At 42.9% G+C, this 19,420-nt stretch overlaps 1 protein-coding gene across 1 annotated transcript in view; it reads right to left on the bottom strand.

The window, feature by feature from the left end:
* LOC126155883 (uncharacterized) overlaps positions 1–19,420 on the bottom strand; it is a 97,716-nt gene that overhangs the window by 68,103 nt on the left and 10,193 nt on the right. The window contains exon 2 of the mRNA XM_049916259.1: positions 13,313–13,431. Within this exon, the coding sequence (XP_049772216.1) occupies positions 13,313–13,431 (119 nt within the window). The remainder of the gene's footprint in view (positions 1–13,312; positions 13,432–19,420) is intronic.

Below are 19,420 nucleotides of genomic sequence, written 5' to 3'. Positions count from 1 at the left end.
CTCTACACGGTGGCTCTCCATGGGGTGTTGTTTACCTTGCCACAACGGCTGATGTCGCTTTCATAGCTGCGTGTCCAGAGGAGAGTGACATGTTTGCATAGTGGCTCACCCTCACAGATGCAGCTAAAAGATTGTCAGTGTTATAGTAACGTCTCCTGTCTATGTAAATAAGAGCCAAGTCTTCCTCTCGGAAATTGTAAAGTGTTGCAGGACTAGTTAACGGTCGCTTTTGTTATTGTAGGAGCTTTCGTGATGTCTCAGCTTGTCTGCGTGGAAATTCTTGCTCAAACAGGAGATTTTTATGAAAATATTCAAGAATAACACTGAATGTATTGTTCCCAATGCTCCTAACGAGGCAGCCTGTGTTATTCTTCCTGGAAATCGTGACATCCTGCTTTCAACATAAGTCTCAGAAATGGTAAACATTCTCACCGCTAAAAGCCTTCATCATGTATCTGCACGCTTGCGAAAACACTGTCAATCATAAAAGCTTTCTTGTTTAAGCACAGGCGGGAAAATCAGAACAATTATGCGAATAGAATTCGAAGCACTGCCCTGCAGAAGAGAAAAATGGCTGGAATTTTTGGTGACCTACAGCTGTTGGACTGGAGATATCCTAATGCAACAATGGTGGATGAGTGACAGCATCCCGTCTGAGATGGGTGGTCTGCCTCAACTTGTCTTTGAACACTTGAACATCACGTTACTCTCTAAACTTTCCGTATATGCCTTGCTCCCATCTCATTCAAACCAGTCTGTAGAGGCTCCTATGTCCTGCATCCGTGACACATGCACATATACAGACATGCAGAAAACAGAGTAAATGCAATGCGAATGTAGAATATGTGGGTGGAGGCGACTGGATGCAATCGATTACAGTGCTATACTATGCCGACTGACCAGAAAAATGGTGCATTTGCGCTACGTGTTAGCAGCTGTGCTACATTTACAAGCAATTTTAGAACATGGACCAAGAAGTGATGTCATGATCACATGAGTAGAAGTGACATAAAACCGATAGAATTACGAAAAATGACGGAAAATAAGTATAAACTGAGGGAAAATACACCGAAATGCAGGGAAATTGAGGAAGTACTTGCATGTCTTCTGGTTGGCACAGAACCATTCTTGTACATGAGAACGAGTATGCGACAGCAAGAGGACTTCAGTTTCATAACTAAGGTGATTCTAAATTAGCGAAAGGTGTTTGTAAGGCACTGCAATCCCTGTGTATACATCTGCTTGGCAGATGTCCTGTTTACAGAGTTAGTGGTGGCAGACGTGTAATTTCACGTGTGAAATGCCTCTGCTATGAGTTTACCTGTTTCCTTGTAAGTTGTATTCTCTGTTACTAACGATCGTTTTATATAGAACTGATGTGAGCATAGCATAATTTCTGAACCACAATCGGATGTGAACACTGGATGCTATACATCTCTGGAAAAGCTACATTGGCATATATCAAACAGAATCCATATTTTAAGGAAGTAGTTTTTTCATTTTACAGTTTGTTACCATAGCTTATCGTGGAGAAACCTGCAAGAAGGATGTATGTCATGCGCTGCAAACATATTTCTTACACTGGAATATTAACAGCATTATATTCTATACGACTAATAGGTCAGAAACAGAAGCAATCAAATATTATAGCCTGTTTTAAGTGCAAACCGTGTAGCCTTAGGCGTGCGTGTGTTTATGTTCTCTCTTACCAGATCCCAGACACTACAACAATACTTTAGAATTAATAGTGTAGTTGATTTACGTAAAATGCTTCGAACTCCATCTGTCTGGAGCTTCATCATGCATAAAAACCAACTGTTTCTTGTTCTTCTTAACTGTCTGCTACTATATCAGAACACTTTCAAAGCTACTACTACTCACCAATAACGGGTGCTAACCTCCTCAAAATGCGTGCATCTGGAGAAATCTTGTGCACTTGGGTGGGTGCAGAACACCAGTTATGGACTCGGCAAGCTCCATTCATTCACGAGAAGCGGAATGTAGCGGTCTACTTCTGGTCAGCTGCAGATTAAATCGGTAACGGTGCTGCAGGGTGGGTTAGTCGCGCGAGAGGATCTTTCAGTCTCTGACTCCCGTCCGCGTAGAGAAAGATCGGAAGTTACGCACTATGCTCGAGGTGCTAGAAATATGTAGATCACTGTCCGGTATACTTAGATGATGTATATGTTCACGAATTAGTAATGAATGGACGTACTGCACAGTCATCTATCTCCACTCGCAATGGTACTTGCAAAGGAGAGGAGGCCCAGTTTAGCGGTGATACTGAAAATGGTAAGCATGCTGTCACATCATTGGTCGGTGTTGAAATTACTGTAAAATTGTTAAAATTGTTCACACTATCAACTGTGATACTTATTATTACAGTACATCGACAGTACCTTTTCCATCCCATTCGACCACTGTTATGCTGTTGATTACCATATAATGATTGATTGACATTGCTTGTTTGAGATGGAGAAAGAGTTTTGGTGGAGGGGCAACACGTTATGGGGATGGCTAGCACTGAAACAGTGATCGCATACATGACTGCAATATGAGGAATCAATCGAAACAAAACGCAGAGTCATCAGCTACCCCATCACTGCGACAGATGAGTTTAAATGTAGAGGTCATCAATCACCTTCGGACAGCAGTTTGGAAATGCTCCACAACGCCGCAAAACTCTTTCAGTTTCTTTATGTTGTAACTCTCTCATATTTAAAATCATCCAGTACGTGTGTGTGTGTGTGTGTGTGTGTGTGTGTGTGTGTGTGTGTGTGTGTGCGAGAGAGAGAGAGAGAGAGAGAGAGAGAGAGATGTGGTAGCAGCAGTAACAACAGTGTGTTGTCTAGTTTTCTGTGAGAGGCAGTGGATCAGAAGATATTAATGTCAGTGTAGAACCTGACACAGACTTCGAAGTCATGGCATTAAAAACAAAATGTATGACAGTGTACAAAGCGTGTTATAGCAGAAAAAACGATGTTTCAAACATTGCGACTGTCAGTGTAGTCTGTGGGATACGGTCGTCATCCTCCTCCTACAGTAAGGGCGTTGACACTTTACACTGGTCTGTGCAAGCGACTTCGTCAGTGGCCACCTGCTCCAATGTATTAATACCTGTATATTTAATAGGATCGCCACATGCGCTCGAATCTGGCATGCAAACGGTATTTGTTTTCGATATATATCTGTGTGTGTGTGTGTGTGTGTGTGTGTGTGTGTGTGTGTGTGTGTGTGTGCATTCCTAAGGGACCAAACTGCTGAGGTCTTTGGTCCCTAGACTTACACACTACTTAAACTAACTTATACTAAGAACAATACACACACCCACGCACGAGGGGGGACTCAAGCCTCGGACAGGAGGAGCCGTGCAGTCCGTGGCGCCATGGCGCCTGGAACCGCGTGTCCACTCCACGTGTCATTTTCGATATATAGGGAGAGAAAGATGTGGTAAAAATCTTGTCGAGTTCTCTACTGGATGAAGTTGGTGAAGCTTTTACAGTTCGTAATTTTTCTCTTTTGGATGGTACAGAATAACGATGATAGTATGTTGGGGTGATAGACGGGAATGGACTCTGAGGGACGTGGATCTGCTTCGGACTGTAGTAGGTGTATGACATTGAGTCTTCCTGATTTTCCCAATTAGAAATACCGCCATAACTGTTCGTACTGCCTTTATACTACCTCATGTTGCATGAATGGGTTTCCTTTGGCACTGACCTTACACATCATACACGACATGTTCCCATTTCCATCAAATGGTCAAAACACGGTCCTGTCGCACTAACTCAGCTTAGCCTGTTTCTACACGGGCTGCAGATTGTGGCAGATATAGGTCTCTCTGACGTCTGCTCAATTCCAACTTAAACCGGAATGATCACACGTGCGAAGCTGCAGGGATGGCAGTGCAGAGTCTGAGGAGCAGTTGCAAGATACATAGGGGCTATCTAAAGCAACATTCGAATTTTATTGTAGCAGATGGGTTCGAGAAGATGACTCGTTTCGAGATATGAGAGTGCCAGAAATATGATTCACTAATAACAGTAATCATTAAGACTTCTCCATAGGATCCATCACGGGTATGTGCTTGAATGGAAAGACTTGATTCCAAACCACAGACAGCATTTCTACCAAAAAGCGTAGCACTAGAGATCTGAAAAGCTAGTGTACATTTTTTACGACCTCAGTCAGCCTTCATGAGCAATCAACCATCAACTATAACCCAGTGGATATATCGCAGAACCTCTGACACGGCATAGAGACAGAATACATTACATGTACTGGAGAAATATGTAGTGGCGGCATGAGGGAGTTGCAAATACCAGTTTCAAACCATGTTCCTTAGACGAATCACTTTCTAAATTCTGTGATTTTGTTATGAGCTTACACTGACGGTGACGTGTAACCGCGCTGTTGGTCTCTTAATATATAGTCCGGCGAAAGACAGCTAGGTTTCTCTTTCTAAGACACCGTGGTACCACCCACAAGAAAAACTTATGAGACATGGCCACCCACCGCTGATTTTCGCTCAGTATTGTTTCGTATTGCCAGCAATCAGATACTGGCGAAGTATTATACTTAGTAGTAGGGGATGCGCTTTGAGCATCAGGCTTATAATGTGTGTGTTCCAACATAAGCAAAGAAAATGACTACGTCTAGTCATAAGGAAGGTATAGATTTGATGTGGACTACTGTCAAGTCATAAGAATGGTACAGATGTTTCTATTTCCAGAGCCACTGCCATCAGCAGGGGGTATTTCCGATAATTCGCTCATTGCTGAATGTCGTCCAATTGAGACTGCGATCGTAATATTTAATTGTAAGTACAGTGATAGAATATATGTGGCCGGTTTCCTAGAATGATTCTGTCTGGTGTGCAAGGAGTACGTGGTGGCGGTGACCTGTGGCAGGAATTATTCACGTTTCCAGCTAACAGCAGGAGCCGTCTGAATGGAGAGAGTGGCTGGGGTGCAGGAATGTAGCTGACTTAACTATGCCGCCCTCTAGATGGCTGAATAGTGAACCAATACTCACTATGTCTACAGCTCATGGTCTTGTGGTAGCGTTCTCGCTTCCCCTGCCTCGAGATGACTGGGTGTTGTTGTGTCGCCTTCATCATCATGATTCATCCCCATTACGGACGGAGGAAGGCAATGACAAACCACCTCTGCTAGTCGGCGGTGTGGGCCTCCTACATCGTTCCCTACACTCCTCTGAGTAAGGGACCTCATGATCATCACTCACTATGTGTTGAACAGCCTTCATGATCACACGTGCTCTCCATGGAAATTTGAGAACATTCAATATGGACGTGTGTTTGCACTGGACCGTTATTTCCTCCCATTTAAATTGTCTGGTTGTTGCTTCTGCACATTCCCTGTCTTTATTTGATTGAGAGAACTTCGATTGTGGTGTGTGCATCTGGTAGGTGAAAGATGGTTGGAAGACACGTTTGCTGGTTCTCTGCACATGAGAAGCATCTTAGTTGAATTTGTAAATTATAGGGATGATCTGAAATCTGTTATATCACCGACATCGGTATTCACAAGCGGAAACATCAGTTTCCTCTATTTTTTCGGGTTTTCATATAAAGATACTTCATAGACAGAATGAGTTTCCAGTTACTCAGTGGTTTACAGCATGCTGCTCCTCGCTCAAGTTTCGGATTTCTAGAGAAATAATTTCCACTCTATACCTTCGGAATTACACTGTGCAAATGATCGGTAGCATACTGCTATGTGCTTGATACCGAGAAGTATCGCGTAAATGGTATGATATTCCGGGAAACCATGAGAAAACACATGTGTTCTTGTAATCCCGGAGTCTGGAGATGGATGTAGAAAGCAATCAAGCATGCCAGGACCAGAAACAGTGCCACCTTTGTATCAAGGGGGAACCAACCCAGCCTTTGTACAACAGTTCGGAGAGTGACCTCAGTCCGCTGGTGGTGCTCTGGTCATTCATTGGGCCAGTGTGTGTGCGGGGACAGATGGCTTGTGACTGTTGGCTGTAGAGGATGACTTACCAACCTCACGGGAAATATCTAGTGCTGCGAGGACTATATACGATCCATGTGCTTATCCTGTCTGTCTTTGCGTTATAATGTACGAGTGTCTGATGGTCACTAGATATATGCAGGATGATTTTGTATGGCGTAGGATACGAATTGCATGTTTGCTTCATTGATACAGTACGTAGTTGGAGATCAGTTTCACACTGAAATATTCAAGCTTCCGTCGTCAGTGTCAGAGCAATGTAACTGAGGAAGTGTCTTCCCATATTTCATTATCTGTAGACCACTTCTGCAGGCAGTGTCAGAGCAATGTAACTGAGGAAGTGTCTTCCCATATTTCATTATCTGTAGACCACTTCTGCAGGGTTTCACTGTCCATGCGATATGGTGATCTGTACAAAATAGTTTTGCCACTGAAAGTTTCATCTGCAGAAGAAAAGGTGGTAAGTGCTGGCACAATGACAGCATCAGTAATTTGGCAGGTAAATTCAGTAAGAGCCAATCAGAATGCACCATTCATTCACAAGACATCCATTGGATTGGGACATAGGAGCCTCTACAGAATGGTTCGATCAAGATGGGGGGCAAGGTATCTATGGAAAGTTTAGAGGGTAATGTGATGTTCAAGTGTTCAAAGACAAGTTGAAGCAGACCTTCCATCTCTGGTGGGGTGCTGTCCCTCATCCACCATCGTCACAGTAGGACATCTCCAGACCAACAGCTGTAGGACACCGAAAATTCCAGCCATTTTTTTCTTTTGCAGGACAGTGTTTCGAATTCTGTTTGCATAATTGTTCTGATTTTCCTGTCTGTGCTTAGACAGTGCTCTCTTTCCAAGCAACAAGAGAGCTTTTATGTATAACGGTGTTCTTGCAGGTGTGCAGACACGTGATGAAGGCTTTTAGTGGTGAGAACGTTTACCATATCTGAGACTTATATTGAAAGCAGGACGTCACGATTTCCAGGAAGGGTAGCACAGGCTGCCTCGTTAGGAGCATCAGGAAGAATGCATTCGCTATTTTTCTGGGCTGTTGGGGCAAGAACTTCCATGCAGAGAAGCTGAGACATTACGAAAGCTCCCACAATAACAAAAGCGACCATTAACTAGTTCTGCGACACTTTATGATTTCTGAGAGGGAGTCTTGGCTCTCATTTACATAGACATAAGACGTCAGCATAACACTGACAACTTTTCAGCCATGCCTGCGAGGGTGAGCCGCTATGCAAGCATCTTGTTCTGTGTTGGAGCCGCAGCTATAAAAGCCACATCAGCCATGGTGGCTAGGTGAATACATGTGCAGCCAGAGGTTTCTCGCATGTGGGATGGGCTGTCTCATTAGGATCGTTAGAAAGAATACATCCGGTCATCATTCCGTCTTGGAACTCTGAAGGGAACAGTTCGCTGATATGTTGCGATTGAATTTCTTAAAGATAGTCTGAAAGCGTTTTTACATGCAGTGTGTGTTTGTACTCTGCATTATTTCAGCTGTTTAAGTGTTGTGAGCATGTTTGCAGAGCGTTATACATGCATTATTTTGCCAGTTTTACTCATAGTGAATATGTCTGTTGTATTATTTTGCGAACATGTCTGTTGGCTGTGTAATGGATTATTTCAGTTAGTGAGCATGTTTTCAGAGTGTTATACATGCATTATTTTGACAATTTACGAGTTGTTTTTGTGCCTTTACATCAGTGTACTGCAGTATTTCAGTGATTTACGTGTAGTTTGCAGGTCTGTAGGCTGTGCAGTGCATTATTTCGACAGTTTATAATTAGTGAGCGTGTTTGCAGAGCGTTATACATGAATTATTGTGACAGTCTACGAGGCGTTTGCATGTCTGTACGTCAGTGTACTGTATTGTTTCGGTGATTTGCAAGTAATTTTCAGGTCTGTAGACTATTTACTTTGCCCCAAATATGCCAGGGCTGGTGTTTCACATCAGTGTAATAAACTACATGAAATCTGTTCCTAAATAAATTGTTCCAATGTCCTACTGAAAATAAATAAAGTACACTACTCCCTCCCTCCCCCCACCCAGCAATAGGACAGAGACTGCATTATTTTCCTGCCGTTTTTTCCCCAGATGGCGATCTTGGATTACATCGCAAGAGGAACGACAGCTCTTTCTGGTGGCAGTACTGTGTGCTAGGTTAGTTGGACTCCGGACCTCATGGTGAGCACACTGGATTGAGCTACTGCCTACAACAACTCAAATTGTTTAAATAAACACTGCATGCAAAAAAAAGACTTGTGTCCATCCTATCCAGCAGCCCAGCACAGGTGAGTTGTTTTCCCACCACTTCCAGAGAAGAGGTGTTGGTTGGATGACTTAGGTTAGTGGAGGTAGCCCAAGTGACCTATTTTCCCGTCAAAATATTCCCACCATTTTGTTGAGGTAGCCCAAGTGGCCTTCTTTACCTGTCAAAACTTGAACTTCTTGCCTTTTTTTGGGGGGGGGAGGGGGTTAGGATAGCAGAGGTAGCCCAATTGACCTATTTTCCCGCCAAAATCTGAACTTCCCTCCATGACGTCAATGCAACATTGCCACATCTATCGCTGCCATCTTGAATAAATTTGGCAACAATGCAATGTGGGGTGACATCGCTGTTGTCTCACTACTGGCACCCTATAAGAGACAAGTGGGCAGGATCCCACACTTGCCTTCCCTCCCACTTTCACTCCTCCCTTCCTTTCCTCTCCCTATGGTGGGGATACTGGTCTTCCAGGCCTGTTCTATCCTATTGCTGATGGAACACAAAGAGATCTATCTGCTGACAGTGATGTACTGTTTCCAGTATGTAGAAATCAGTCACAGATGTACAAAAGACTCAAGAACCGGATGCTTCCTGCAAGCCATTAAACGTATTTCTGTGAAAGACTGGCCTGCCTGGAATAATTTCTTGAAAGGACTGACCCCCAAGAACAAAAGCTAAATACCTGACTATTCGTCATGGATGAAGAACTGAACGATCAACAGCTGTGTACATTCAAATGTTCTGGGTGTTCTGCCACACTCCAAAGTGGTCCTTGGCGAAGTACATCAGTCTCATGTTGAATAAACCTGCACTTTAATGCTTCTGACTGCTGATACCCATATCCCTCCCTCATACCTACACCAGCTGGAGACTTGTATCACTGAAATATGATCTCCTGTGCATGTCCCTGTTCGTCATATCTAGTATTATCCGTTAAACGAGTGTTATTTCATGTTAAGGTTTTCCAGAATAAGTTCTCTGTATCCCTTCAGCTAGTTTGTTAGGCTGGCCGAAGCTACTCTTTGGTGCTTCTCATGACCTATCCCATCCTTCACAGTCCTTCAGCTAGTGGGTGTTTCACTGATCAAAGCTACTCTTTGACACTTGTCATTGTTGATATCTTCATACCTAAACTCGTTGGATACATTTCTAGTCGCTCGTTTGTTGACCGAGCGGGGTGGCGCAGTGGTTAGTCACTGGACTCGCATTCGGGAGGACGACGGTTCAATCCCGCGTCCGGCCATCCTGATTTAGGTTTTCCGTGATTTCCCTAAATCACTCCAGGCAAATGCCGGGATGGTTCCTCTGAAAGGGCACGGCCGACTTCCTTCCCAGTCCTTCTCTAATCCGATGAGACCGATGACCACGCTGTCTGGTCTCCTTCCCCAAACCAACCAACCAACCTCTCGTTTGTTGGATTTAGTATCACATGAGAGATGTTCACAATACTGCTTCACTCAAAAATCCTCCCTAAAAGCCCTTGTACATAATGCGCATAGACTGCACCGCGAACACGCGTGGAGTTGCCGGGCCCGCGTCCGCAGCGGCGGCCAGCGTGATAGGACTCAACCGCTAAGTGAGTGATGCATGATGCATGTAGGGTGTGCGAGCTCACGGTTAGGCAGTCCCCAATACCCGCTATCAAAAACCTCGTCTTCATACCCCAATTCTTGTGATAAAAAACTTAGAAAACACCACTCACCTATTTCTCCAAACACTCTACAACTATCGTTCTGTAAACGATGCTCTCTGGCGACTTCGTCCTATTACGCTGTCCCAGCGGACTCGCTGAGAGTTAGTTCACAATACAGCCTTCGAAAACCTCATCCATTACGAAAATATCTAAGATAACATATTTTATAACTGAACTGGCAAATAACTTAGGTGGTCGAAACTCACAGGTCACGGTGGCACAATTGACGGAAAATGCATCAAGATCTTCTAAAGCAATCACGAACTCTAAATTGTCGTGAGTAACCATCACTCGCCTTCCAAATAGTCACGAAACACCGCTCCCCCCCACACCACCCACTTTTAGATAATTATAGACAGTGCTAATATCTGAAATAGAACAAAACACCGAAAAAATTACTGTAATAAAAATCTTCAGCCAGAAAAGCGAAGGCAGCTGCAAGTGTTCAGCAACATGTCAGGGAGCCAACTAAGTAAGTTTACAAATAGACAGGTAGAGGACGCTGGGAGATGCAATCTTTATCCTCCTCCCTCCCCTAACCCTAGTGCTGGCTTCTCCATTCTGATGGCCTATTGTAACTTGTTGCTAGTGGTAACAAAGAGGTGGTGGTTTTGCTTTGATGTGGGGTTTGATTTGACAGTGATACAGTGTTTTTTTGTGTGTGTGAAAAACCTCTCTTCGATTGTTACATCCCTTCTGGCACTCTGAAATATGCATCAGTATTTAGTGCAAATGTAAACACACGGTGAAAATACAGTCTTTCCGAACATTATAACTTATCCCTCCATCGCTTATAACCGCAAACTATAGTAAACGAAAATGTTGTTGGAAAACGTGTTATTTCGCAACAAAAAATGGTTCAAATGGCTCTGAGCACTATGGGACTCAACATCTTAGGTCATAAGTCCCCTAGAACTTAGAACTACTTAAACCTAACTAACCTAAGGATATCACACACACCCATGCCCGAGGCAGGATTCGAACCTGCGACGGTAGCAGTCCCGCGGTTCCGGACTGCAGCGCCAGAACCGCACGGCCACCGCGGCCGGCTATTTCGCAACACCCAGCGGGGTAGAAGATTGGGAATGCAAACGTAACTTTAATATGCACAATGGAAACGGGTAGTTAGTTACCAAGCATCATCAAATAGCATAGTAGTCATGTACACGAAATTGGTGTTGGTAATTAGCATAAATACACACACACACACACACACACACACACACACACACACACACACACACACACACACACACAGACAGACAGACAAAATAAACATATGGTCTTTTCTGGCCATTGCAGCATGTATAAAGCGTGCTATAGTAAACGAAATTGTGTGTCTGAAAACACTGTGCTACGCTAGCTGTGTTATTTTATTTCATAACATCCAGGGATGCCATCAAACTTTTATGCTCCATAACAATTGCGTTTACTAACTATCCTATAGACCCCCAAGAGATTTATAAGCTGCTGGTTTAAATACACCATTAAGCAGGGGAACAGTACCGTGCCCTCTGAGATGAAGCGCTTCTCACTGCTGTTAACTAATCAAATTTCCGCATTTTATGTTATTAGCAAACGCTGTCTTTCGCACTACCCCTCACAGATGATCTCACAACATGCGACGTCGAGCTTTCTGCGCGCAGCTCTGGCGAGGGTGCTCTGTTGTCAATAAGAAACGCTGCCTTCCGGCATCCTGTGAACTTGCACACCATTCCTTAAGTTAAAAAATATCTTCACTTTCCACTCTGTGAGCAACACCTCCGCAATCTGTAAACAGTAAGCCGTGACCTAGACACACGACATCATCTAGATTAATCTCTCAATGCAAAGACGTGGAGTGGTAATAGTGCGTAACACTGTGAAAAAGTTTTGTGTTCCGCTCTTTCTCCAAGCTGATGCCACAGCGAGACGGAGAACATTGCTTTGCTCACGGATACAACATTTAAGCACAGTGAAATGATTCTGGTAGGAGACTAGCGATCATCTGTTCCAGGTCCCTCGTGTGGTGTGGGTAGCATCAGTCATTTTGGAGACATCTATACCAAGAGGGCTGTTCGGAAAGTTAAGGTCCGATCGGTCGCGAAATGGAAACCGCAGTGAAAACCAAAAACTTTTTATTCGCAGAATTCAGACACACCTTCCAGCTACCTCTCTAAATAGTCGCCACTCTGAGTTAAACATTTGTCGTGGCGTTGTACAAACTGTCTGCCTTCCGTTGTTTGTGCCAAAATGTTGTCTTCATAGCCAGCGGTTCATGTGAGCAGAGATGAACATCGGAGGGAGCCAATTAAGGGCTGTAATGAGGATGATCAAACAATTTGCATCGGAAACGCTGCAGGAGCGTCTTCATTGCCACTGCAGAATGCAGCTGAGACTTGTCTTGAAGAAAGAAACGCGTGACATTTTATTATGCTGGCTGCATAACTTCAGGCGGAATCTCCCACCAGATCCACACAACTGGCGGGAGACACTGGTATTTTAAGCATCTCTACATGCTCTCTATGCGCTCAGAACTTAAAAAAGCGACGTCACGCCATCGACTGACATACTAGAGACACTGACTGACGCATCTGTGCACAGCTTCATCGCGTTGTTCACAGTGGTTTCCATTTCGCGTCAAACCGGATCTTACTTTCCGAATATGCCTCGTATCACAGCAGAAGCTGCATTGAGTCAACAAACTATTTCAATCAGCCAAATAACGTCCCCTCGAAAATGCAATGTCCAATTAAATACAGAGCTCATCTTCTTTGGAAACCATCCAGACTCGTCCTCGAATCTCCATTTTCCACATTTTGTCAGTAAGAAAAACTGCCTCTGTCTCGTAATGTGAGAGCAGTCGATGTTGTGATGTGTAGCTTTCGATGATAATGCCGGTTTATACATCAATGTCTAAATATAGAATCTCTGGTGGTGTAACACAGTGCATCAGAATGCTTACGAAACTATAGCACACAAGAACCCTCTATTAGCCTTCTTTCAGTACATGTATATGGAAACGACTTGCTCCCAAGTACCAACACTAGCATGTTTAGTGGTAGCTTGCTGTCGAACTTGAAAATGACTGTGTCTTTATGCATGCATGTAAAAGACACAGTTCCCTATTGATATTACATGCATATCAAATATATGTCATAGATATTTGCACGAGAATTTATTTACAGATACTAACTTTGAACGCTCTCAAACATACGCACACACACACACACACACAAGGAGATTGTTGTGACTGGTCTTCTAGAAGATGCTAGGTATGTGTGTGAGAGACAGGGCCACACACAAACAGTTTTTCTCTATAAAAGAAATGAAACCATATTTATTTAGTTTATTTTGATTATTTCACCTACAAATTCAACTTCATCGTCGCTCTCCCCCTCATTGGGCAGTAAATACCACCTCAGTAGCTCGTCCACTTGTGGTGGTGGAAAAATATCAGCTGTGTACTGAATTCCGCCACGAATTTTACCTGAGTATTAGTAAACTCCACAAAATGTACTTGTTCATAATGAGTTAGACAATATCACATTTACCTTGAGTCTCACCTCACGTGCAGTGATCGGTCCTTGTAACTGCCAAGAGCACTAACCAATACTGCATGTATGCAATATAAAAAAAAGGCTACACAGGATCAGGAGACATTGCTTAGGTGAAACACACCATGTTAACAAGCAGAAAGATTTATGGATATCTGAAAGTCATTAGGCGCAGTACTAATCAGGAACATGATAATTGACATCGAATGTTCAACCTAAATGAAACTAACTTGGATATATCTCTAGTAAGCATAACACTGTGGCTAAGGTAATGGATATCCATAAAAGATTTATAAAATAGATCCAGCACCGACGTAAATTTTTTTTTTTGTTAATGCTTAAATGAGTTCAGAGAGAGTCTGTAAATAAATTCTCGTTCACGTAGCTATTACTCATATCTGAGCCACATGAAATATCAATATGGAACAGTGTCTTTTACATTAAGGCAAAAACATAGTCATTCTTATGTTTGATGGGTACATAGGAGTAAGTCATTTCCATACACCTTACTGAAAGAAAACAAATAGAGGTTTCTTGTGTGCACTGTTTCACACCACCAGAGATTTTCTATTTAGACAGTGATGTATAAACCGACATTAAGACCGAATGCTACACATCACACGATCAACTGCTCTCACATCACGAGACAGAGACGGTTCCTCATACTGACAAATTGTGGAAGACGGAGCCTCGACGTTTCCGAAGAAGATGAGCTCCGTATTTAATCGCACATTCCTTTTTCGAGGAGACGTTATTTGACTGATTACAACAATTTCGTGATTCGCTGCAGCTTCTGCTGTCATAGTGTAGATGTCTCCAAATAGACTAATGCTACCGCCACTACAAGAGTGACCTGGAACAGACTGATCGCCAGTCTCTCAACAGAATCATTTCACTGTGCTTAAATCATGTATCTGTGAGGAAATCAATGTTCTCCCTTCACTGTGGTGAGTCATTCCGGACCAGCATCAGTTAGCGTGGAGAGAGAAGGGTAACACACCGCAGAATATTCACAGTGCTATGCGCAATTACCACTCCGGGTCTTTGCATGGAGAGAATAATCTAGATGATGTCGTGTGTTTAGTTCATGGCTTTCTGTTTACACATCACTGAGGAGCTGCGAGCACACTGGAAAGCGACGACATTTTTTAACATAAGGGACGGTGTGTATGTTCACAGGATGCCGAAGGCACCGTTGCTTATTGACAAAAGGGCACCCTCCCCAGAGCTGTGCAGCGAAAGCTCGACATGTTGTAAGATCAACTGTGAGGGGTAGCGAAAAGGACGGTGTCTGCTAATAACAAAAAGTTCGGAAACTTGATTAGTTTACAGCTGTGAGAAGCTCTTCGTCTCAGAGGGCACAGTACTGTTCCCTGCTTAATTTAACGACGTATTCAAATCAGCAGCTTATAATGCACATGGGGGACTACAGGGCAGTCAGTAAACGCAATCGTTCTAGCATATAAAGTTCGATGGGATTCCGACCTTTCACACAGCTGGATGTTGTGAAGTATCAGAGTTAGAGTAGAACAATGTTCCCAGATATAATTTCGTTTACTGTAGTACAACTTTATACATGCTGTAATTCCCAGAAAAGACGTATGTTTGTTTGTTTGTGTGTGTGTGTGTGTGTGTGTGTGTGTGTGTGCGCGCGCGCACGCGCGTGTGTGTGTGTGTGTAGTTGCACTAATTACCAACATAAATTTCGTGTACGTGAATACTATGCTATTTGATGAGACTTGGTAACTAAATCCCAGTTTCCATCGAAAATATTAAAGTTTTGTCGGCATTCCCAACCTTGCACCCCACTGGATGTTACGAAATAACCCGTTTTCCAACCACATTGTCGGCGATGGAAGGACATGTAATAATGTTCGGAAAAGAACGTATTTTTGCCATGAGTTGATATTTGCGCCAAATACTGATGTATATTTTACAGTGCTGGGAGATATGAAAGAATTGAAGAGCGGTGTTTCATGACACTTAGCAGCTAATTTCCAATTAAAAGTTTGGCGCCACGTACACGTGGTTGTGATCTCTCCGCGCGCTCCTCTTGTGACAGAGGTGCAGATCGCAGAAACCTGGCGCTTACTGCAAGCTGGCTCTCCCATTCAGCACACTCGTACAACGCCTTAGAGACGTCACATACCCTGTCAGTGGAGCCATGTACGTATTTATTAGGTATGAGGAGAGGGGAATATTGTCGAGAATGGGAGGTTCATATGTGTTACAGTTTTGCGAAGTGATAACGTGTTGTGTGAGAGGAATTCTGGAGTAGGTTTTCAACCACGAATAGTTGTGCTGGAGTTCCACAAACCGGATGCCCTGGAACGAAGCTGTTGTCACCGGCTCTAAAGACATCTTGTTCTGAAGTGTCTGCAGGTGCAGAGTTATCCTTGTAACTTTGTTCCATCCATGAGCTGTTTTTGTGGATCAGAAACACTATATCACTGTCAAATCACACTTCACATCAAAGCAAAACCACCGCCTATTTGTTACTACCAGCAACAAGTTACAGCATGCAAGTAGACCAGAAAACCAGTGCGAGGGTTAGGAGAGTGGAGGTAGGGAACAAGGACGTAGCCAAAGGCAACGTCCAGGGATACAATGATCTACCTGCCGTATAGTGAAACTGGAAGTTATAAAGGGAGGTCAAAAAATGTCTGTTTCAGGGCGTTGCTGCAACGTATACGCGATGTAGCGTGGTTTCGATGCTGGTATATAAGCACTGATATGTAGTCAAGGGATTACTATGCATACAGGACCAATGTGCTGCTATTCTTTTCTTGGCTGCCGAAGGACAAACACCGGTAGATATCCACCGAAGAATGAAGTATGTGTAGGGAGCAACATGTCTGTCGAAAAGTAAAGCTGTGAAATGGTGCAACAAGGGCTGCTGCCACTTCATGATTACGCACGTCACCGTATCGCAAATGTCATAACGAAGAAATTACACCAACTCAGCTGGGAGACACTCGAACACCCGCCCCATAGTCATCTCTCCCTGTGCGATATCACGACTTTGGTCCCTTAAAATAGGCCTTGAAGCGTCGATGATTCCTGTCGGACGAAGACATACTGCTGGCAGCTGAGGACTTCCTCGCGCAGCAGTCTTTTACCAAAAGGGTATCTTCAGACTGGTGTGTCGGTGGAATGATGCCTCTATGCCCACGGGATTTTACCTGGGTAGCATACCAATTCTGGACTGTACGGCCTGCGAACGGAAACTTTTTGATCGCTCCTTATACTTCGATTTTCAGTTATACAACGAAAAAGGGATTCGCACTATCGACAAACAACAAGGCTGCCGAAAGATTTAATAGCTTTAATCTGTCGATATTTCGATTGCACTATCGGACTTCGCCTGTCCCTGCTTCAGCCAAGATCAGATATGTACAGTGTTGGTCTCACCTGAGATCAGTTTCTGTTTTTTTAATCGGTTCAGTTCTGACTTAATTTAATGTAAGTGTTGCCATATATTATTTTTGTGCTGTGTGCTTTTCTGATAGTTTCTAATTAGGGGAGAGTGTCCTAAAATTACAGTCAGGTAAAATGACATACCTTTGGCGTCCTGCTACTGCCACCACTGCTTTATGACACAAGGTTGTGGTCTAGTGTTGACGACACTGCTATACCTAAAATGGCGAGGTCGTTTGTTTAGAAGGTTGTGTTTAGAAATTGCGATAATTGTTTTCGTGTGACACATTTCGCTTGGATCATTTGAGTAATAACGGTTTTTACGCAGTAAGTGAATAAGTACTTCCTTTGCAAAATTTTAAGCACGTTTCTGGGTGTGTGTAGGTACTCGTATTTCTTAGTAGTGCGCTATTACACGAAACGCTGCAACTGCAAGTAAAATGACATACGATGGATGGAGGCAAAACGACACAGGTCTGTCATTTTACCCACTATCTCAGTTTATGCTTCGTTCCTAGTCATGATAATTCAACGTGTGGTTCGCTATTATTATTATTATTATTATTATTTCAAGAACACTGGCTGGACTTCATAACACAATCAGTAGGCTAATCGCCAGTCATGGGATCCAGAGAGCATGCTGAAGGGTATTGATGCTGTTTATAGCAAGCAAATGGACTGGCAGCATGCCTCAAACATGTTCGGTGTTCCTCAAGCTACTTTAAGAAAAAGGGTACAAGGCAAGAAAAAGCAAGTTGTAGGAGAAATAAAGGCTTAGGTCGATTCGGGAAAACGCTTCCAATAGAGCTACAAATTGAACTAGTACAGCATATTAAAGACAGAGTGCGGGCTATTTGGGCTTACATTGAATGATATAAGGAAACTGGCATTTGAGTTAGCCAAGAGGACTGAAATTGACAATCGATTCAGCAAGGAGACGTTGATGGCAGTTAAATGCCTACTTAAATTAAACAAACAAACAATAAGCATTTAATAGGTTACATACTACTATGCGTATTTTTAATACTGCAAACTGATTTTTATATTTTAAAGTTATTTACGAACAAATTTATTTAAACATATTTTGATTTTTTGCTTACACATTCACATGTCATGGTAATCGTTGGGTAAATACCCTTCTGGCTCTGTTGTGTTAAGTGTTCAGTGTCGGCTCACAGTGTATGTGCTGAGATATCATATAGTGCAAAGATGTTTACATGTGACATCTGCAAACAAGAGTGAAAATCTATAGAAGACATAAGGGTATGTCATTGTACTCAACGATTGCCATGACGTGCGATTGTGTAAGCTTTCTGATAATACATTGTAATAATGATACAAGGTATTATATAATTTGTTTTCATGAATCACTTAGTTAATGATTCATAAGATTAACTTGCGTAAAATAAAGCTTATAATTCGAAAAATATGCCCACAGTAGATGTTTTTCTTTGTGTTACGACATTTTAGGGAACCTTCCCCTACGGATAAGTTTGTAACAAGAAAAAAGAAGAAATGATTTTGATTCGTCCACAACAGTTATGACAAGTTAAAATACGTGCGCACTATTGTAATGGCCTAATTACCCATCTGCGGCATATTAATGTTAGCACAGGAGTCGTTATTTGGAGATTGGTAGAACTTAGGGGTTGAAATATTTCAGTATTTCACAAGGCAGCGGAGCGGTGTACATCATTGAAAACAACATTAAACTAAAATTAGTGAATAAAAATACACTTGGATTTGCTTGTGTCGCCCAGAAATCTCGCTGATCAACAAAAATATCGCTTAAACGACGAAGGTTGCATTTCTTTAAAAAATTTGCCAAAAATTCTGTCATAGCCCAAATTTGATAATTCAAGCGGTAGTCAGTTATGAAAACCGGTTTCGATACGAAACGATGGGAGGGGTTTGTGGCGAGTAGAGCAGAAGGGGTATGTGATGACAACACGTTCTACATTTCGTTCGTTTCTAAAAGATTTTTTCAGCGGGCTACTTGAATTCATCCGAGCCAACTGCGCCCTGCCCCCACCCCTTTATTGTCCAGACTCTATTTACACCCTTGCAATACTATAATAACTGAAGCCACGAATTCCCTGCACAATAATTAAATCTTAAAATGCATGCAATCATGCTCCACTAATTGTCGAAACATACATAAACAAAGGACAAACACGCACTATATGATTTCCATCTTCTGTTGCGATGCATTTTATTTCGTTTGAAAACAATGTATAACAAAGTTTTTTCACATTCTCCACCGAACGGGGTTGCTCTGCGCCTTGAGATGCTGAGCTACCAATCCTTGGATTCGGGAGGCGATATGGTTCGAATCCATCCGGCGACAACCATGAATATGGTTTTCGGTGGTTCCCAATTTTCAGTTCAGTTAACGTCGGGGTTGGGTCCTTACTACAGGCCAAAGCAAATTCCTTACCATTTCCTTCCTTTCCTGTCAAATCCCAATTCTCTTAAAAATACAACCTGAAAAGAGCCGCATCGAAG

The sequence above is a fragment of the Schistocerca cancellata genome, chromosome 2 (genome assembly GCF_023864275.1).
Source record: "Schistocerca cancellata isolate TAMUIC-IGC-003103 chromosome 2, iqSchCanc2.1, whole genome shotgun sequence".
NCBI classification, from domain to species: domain Eukaryota; kingdom Metazoa; phylum Arthropoda; class Insecta; order Orthoptera; family Acrididae; genus Schistocerca; species Schistocerca cancellata.
The sequence above is the reverse complement of the archived record's forward strand: the minus strand, read 5'-3'. Positions and strand labels throughout refer to the sequence as shown.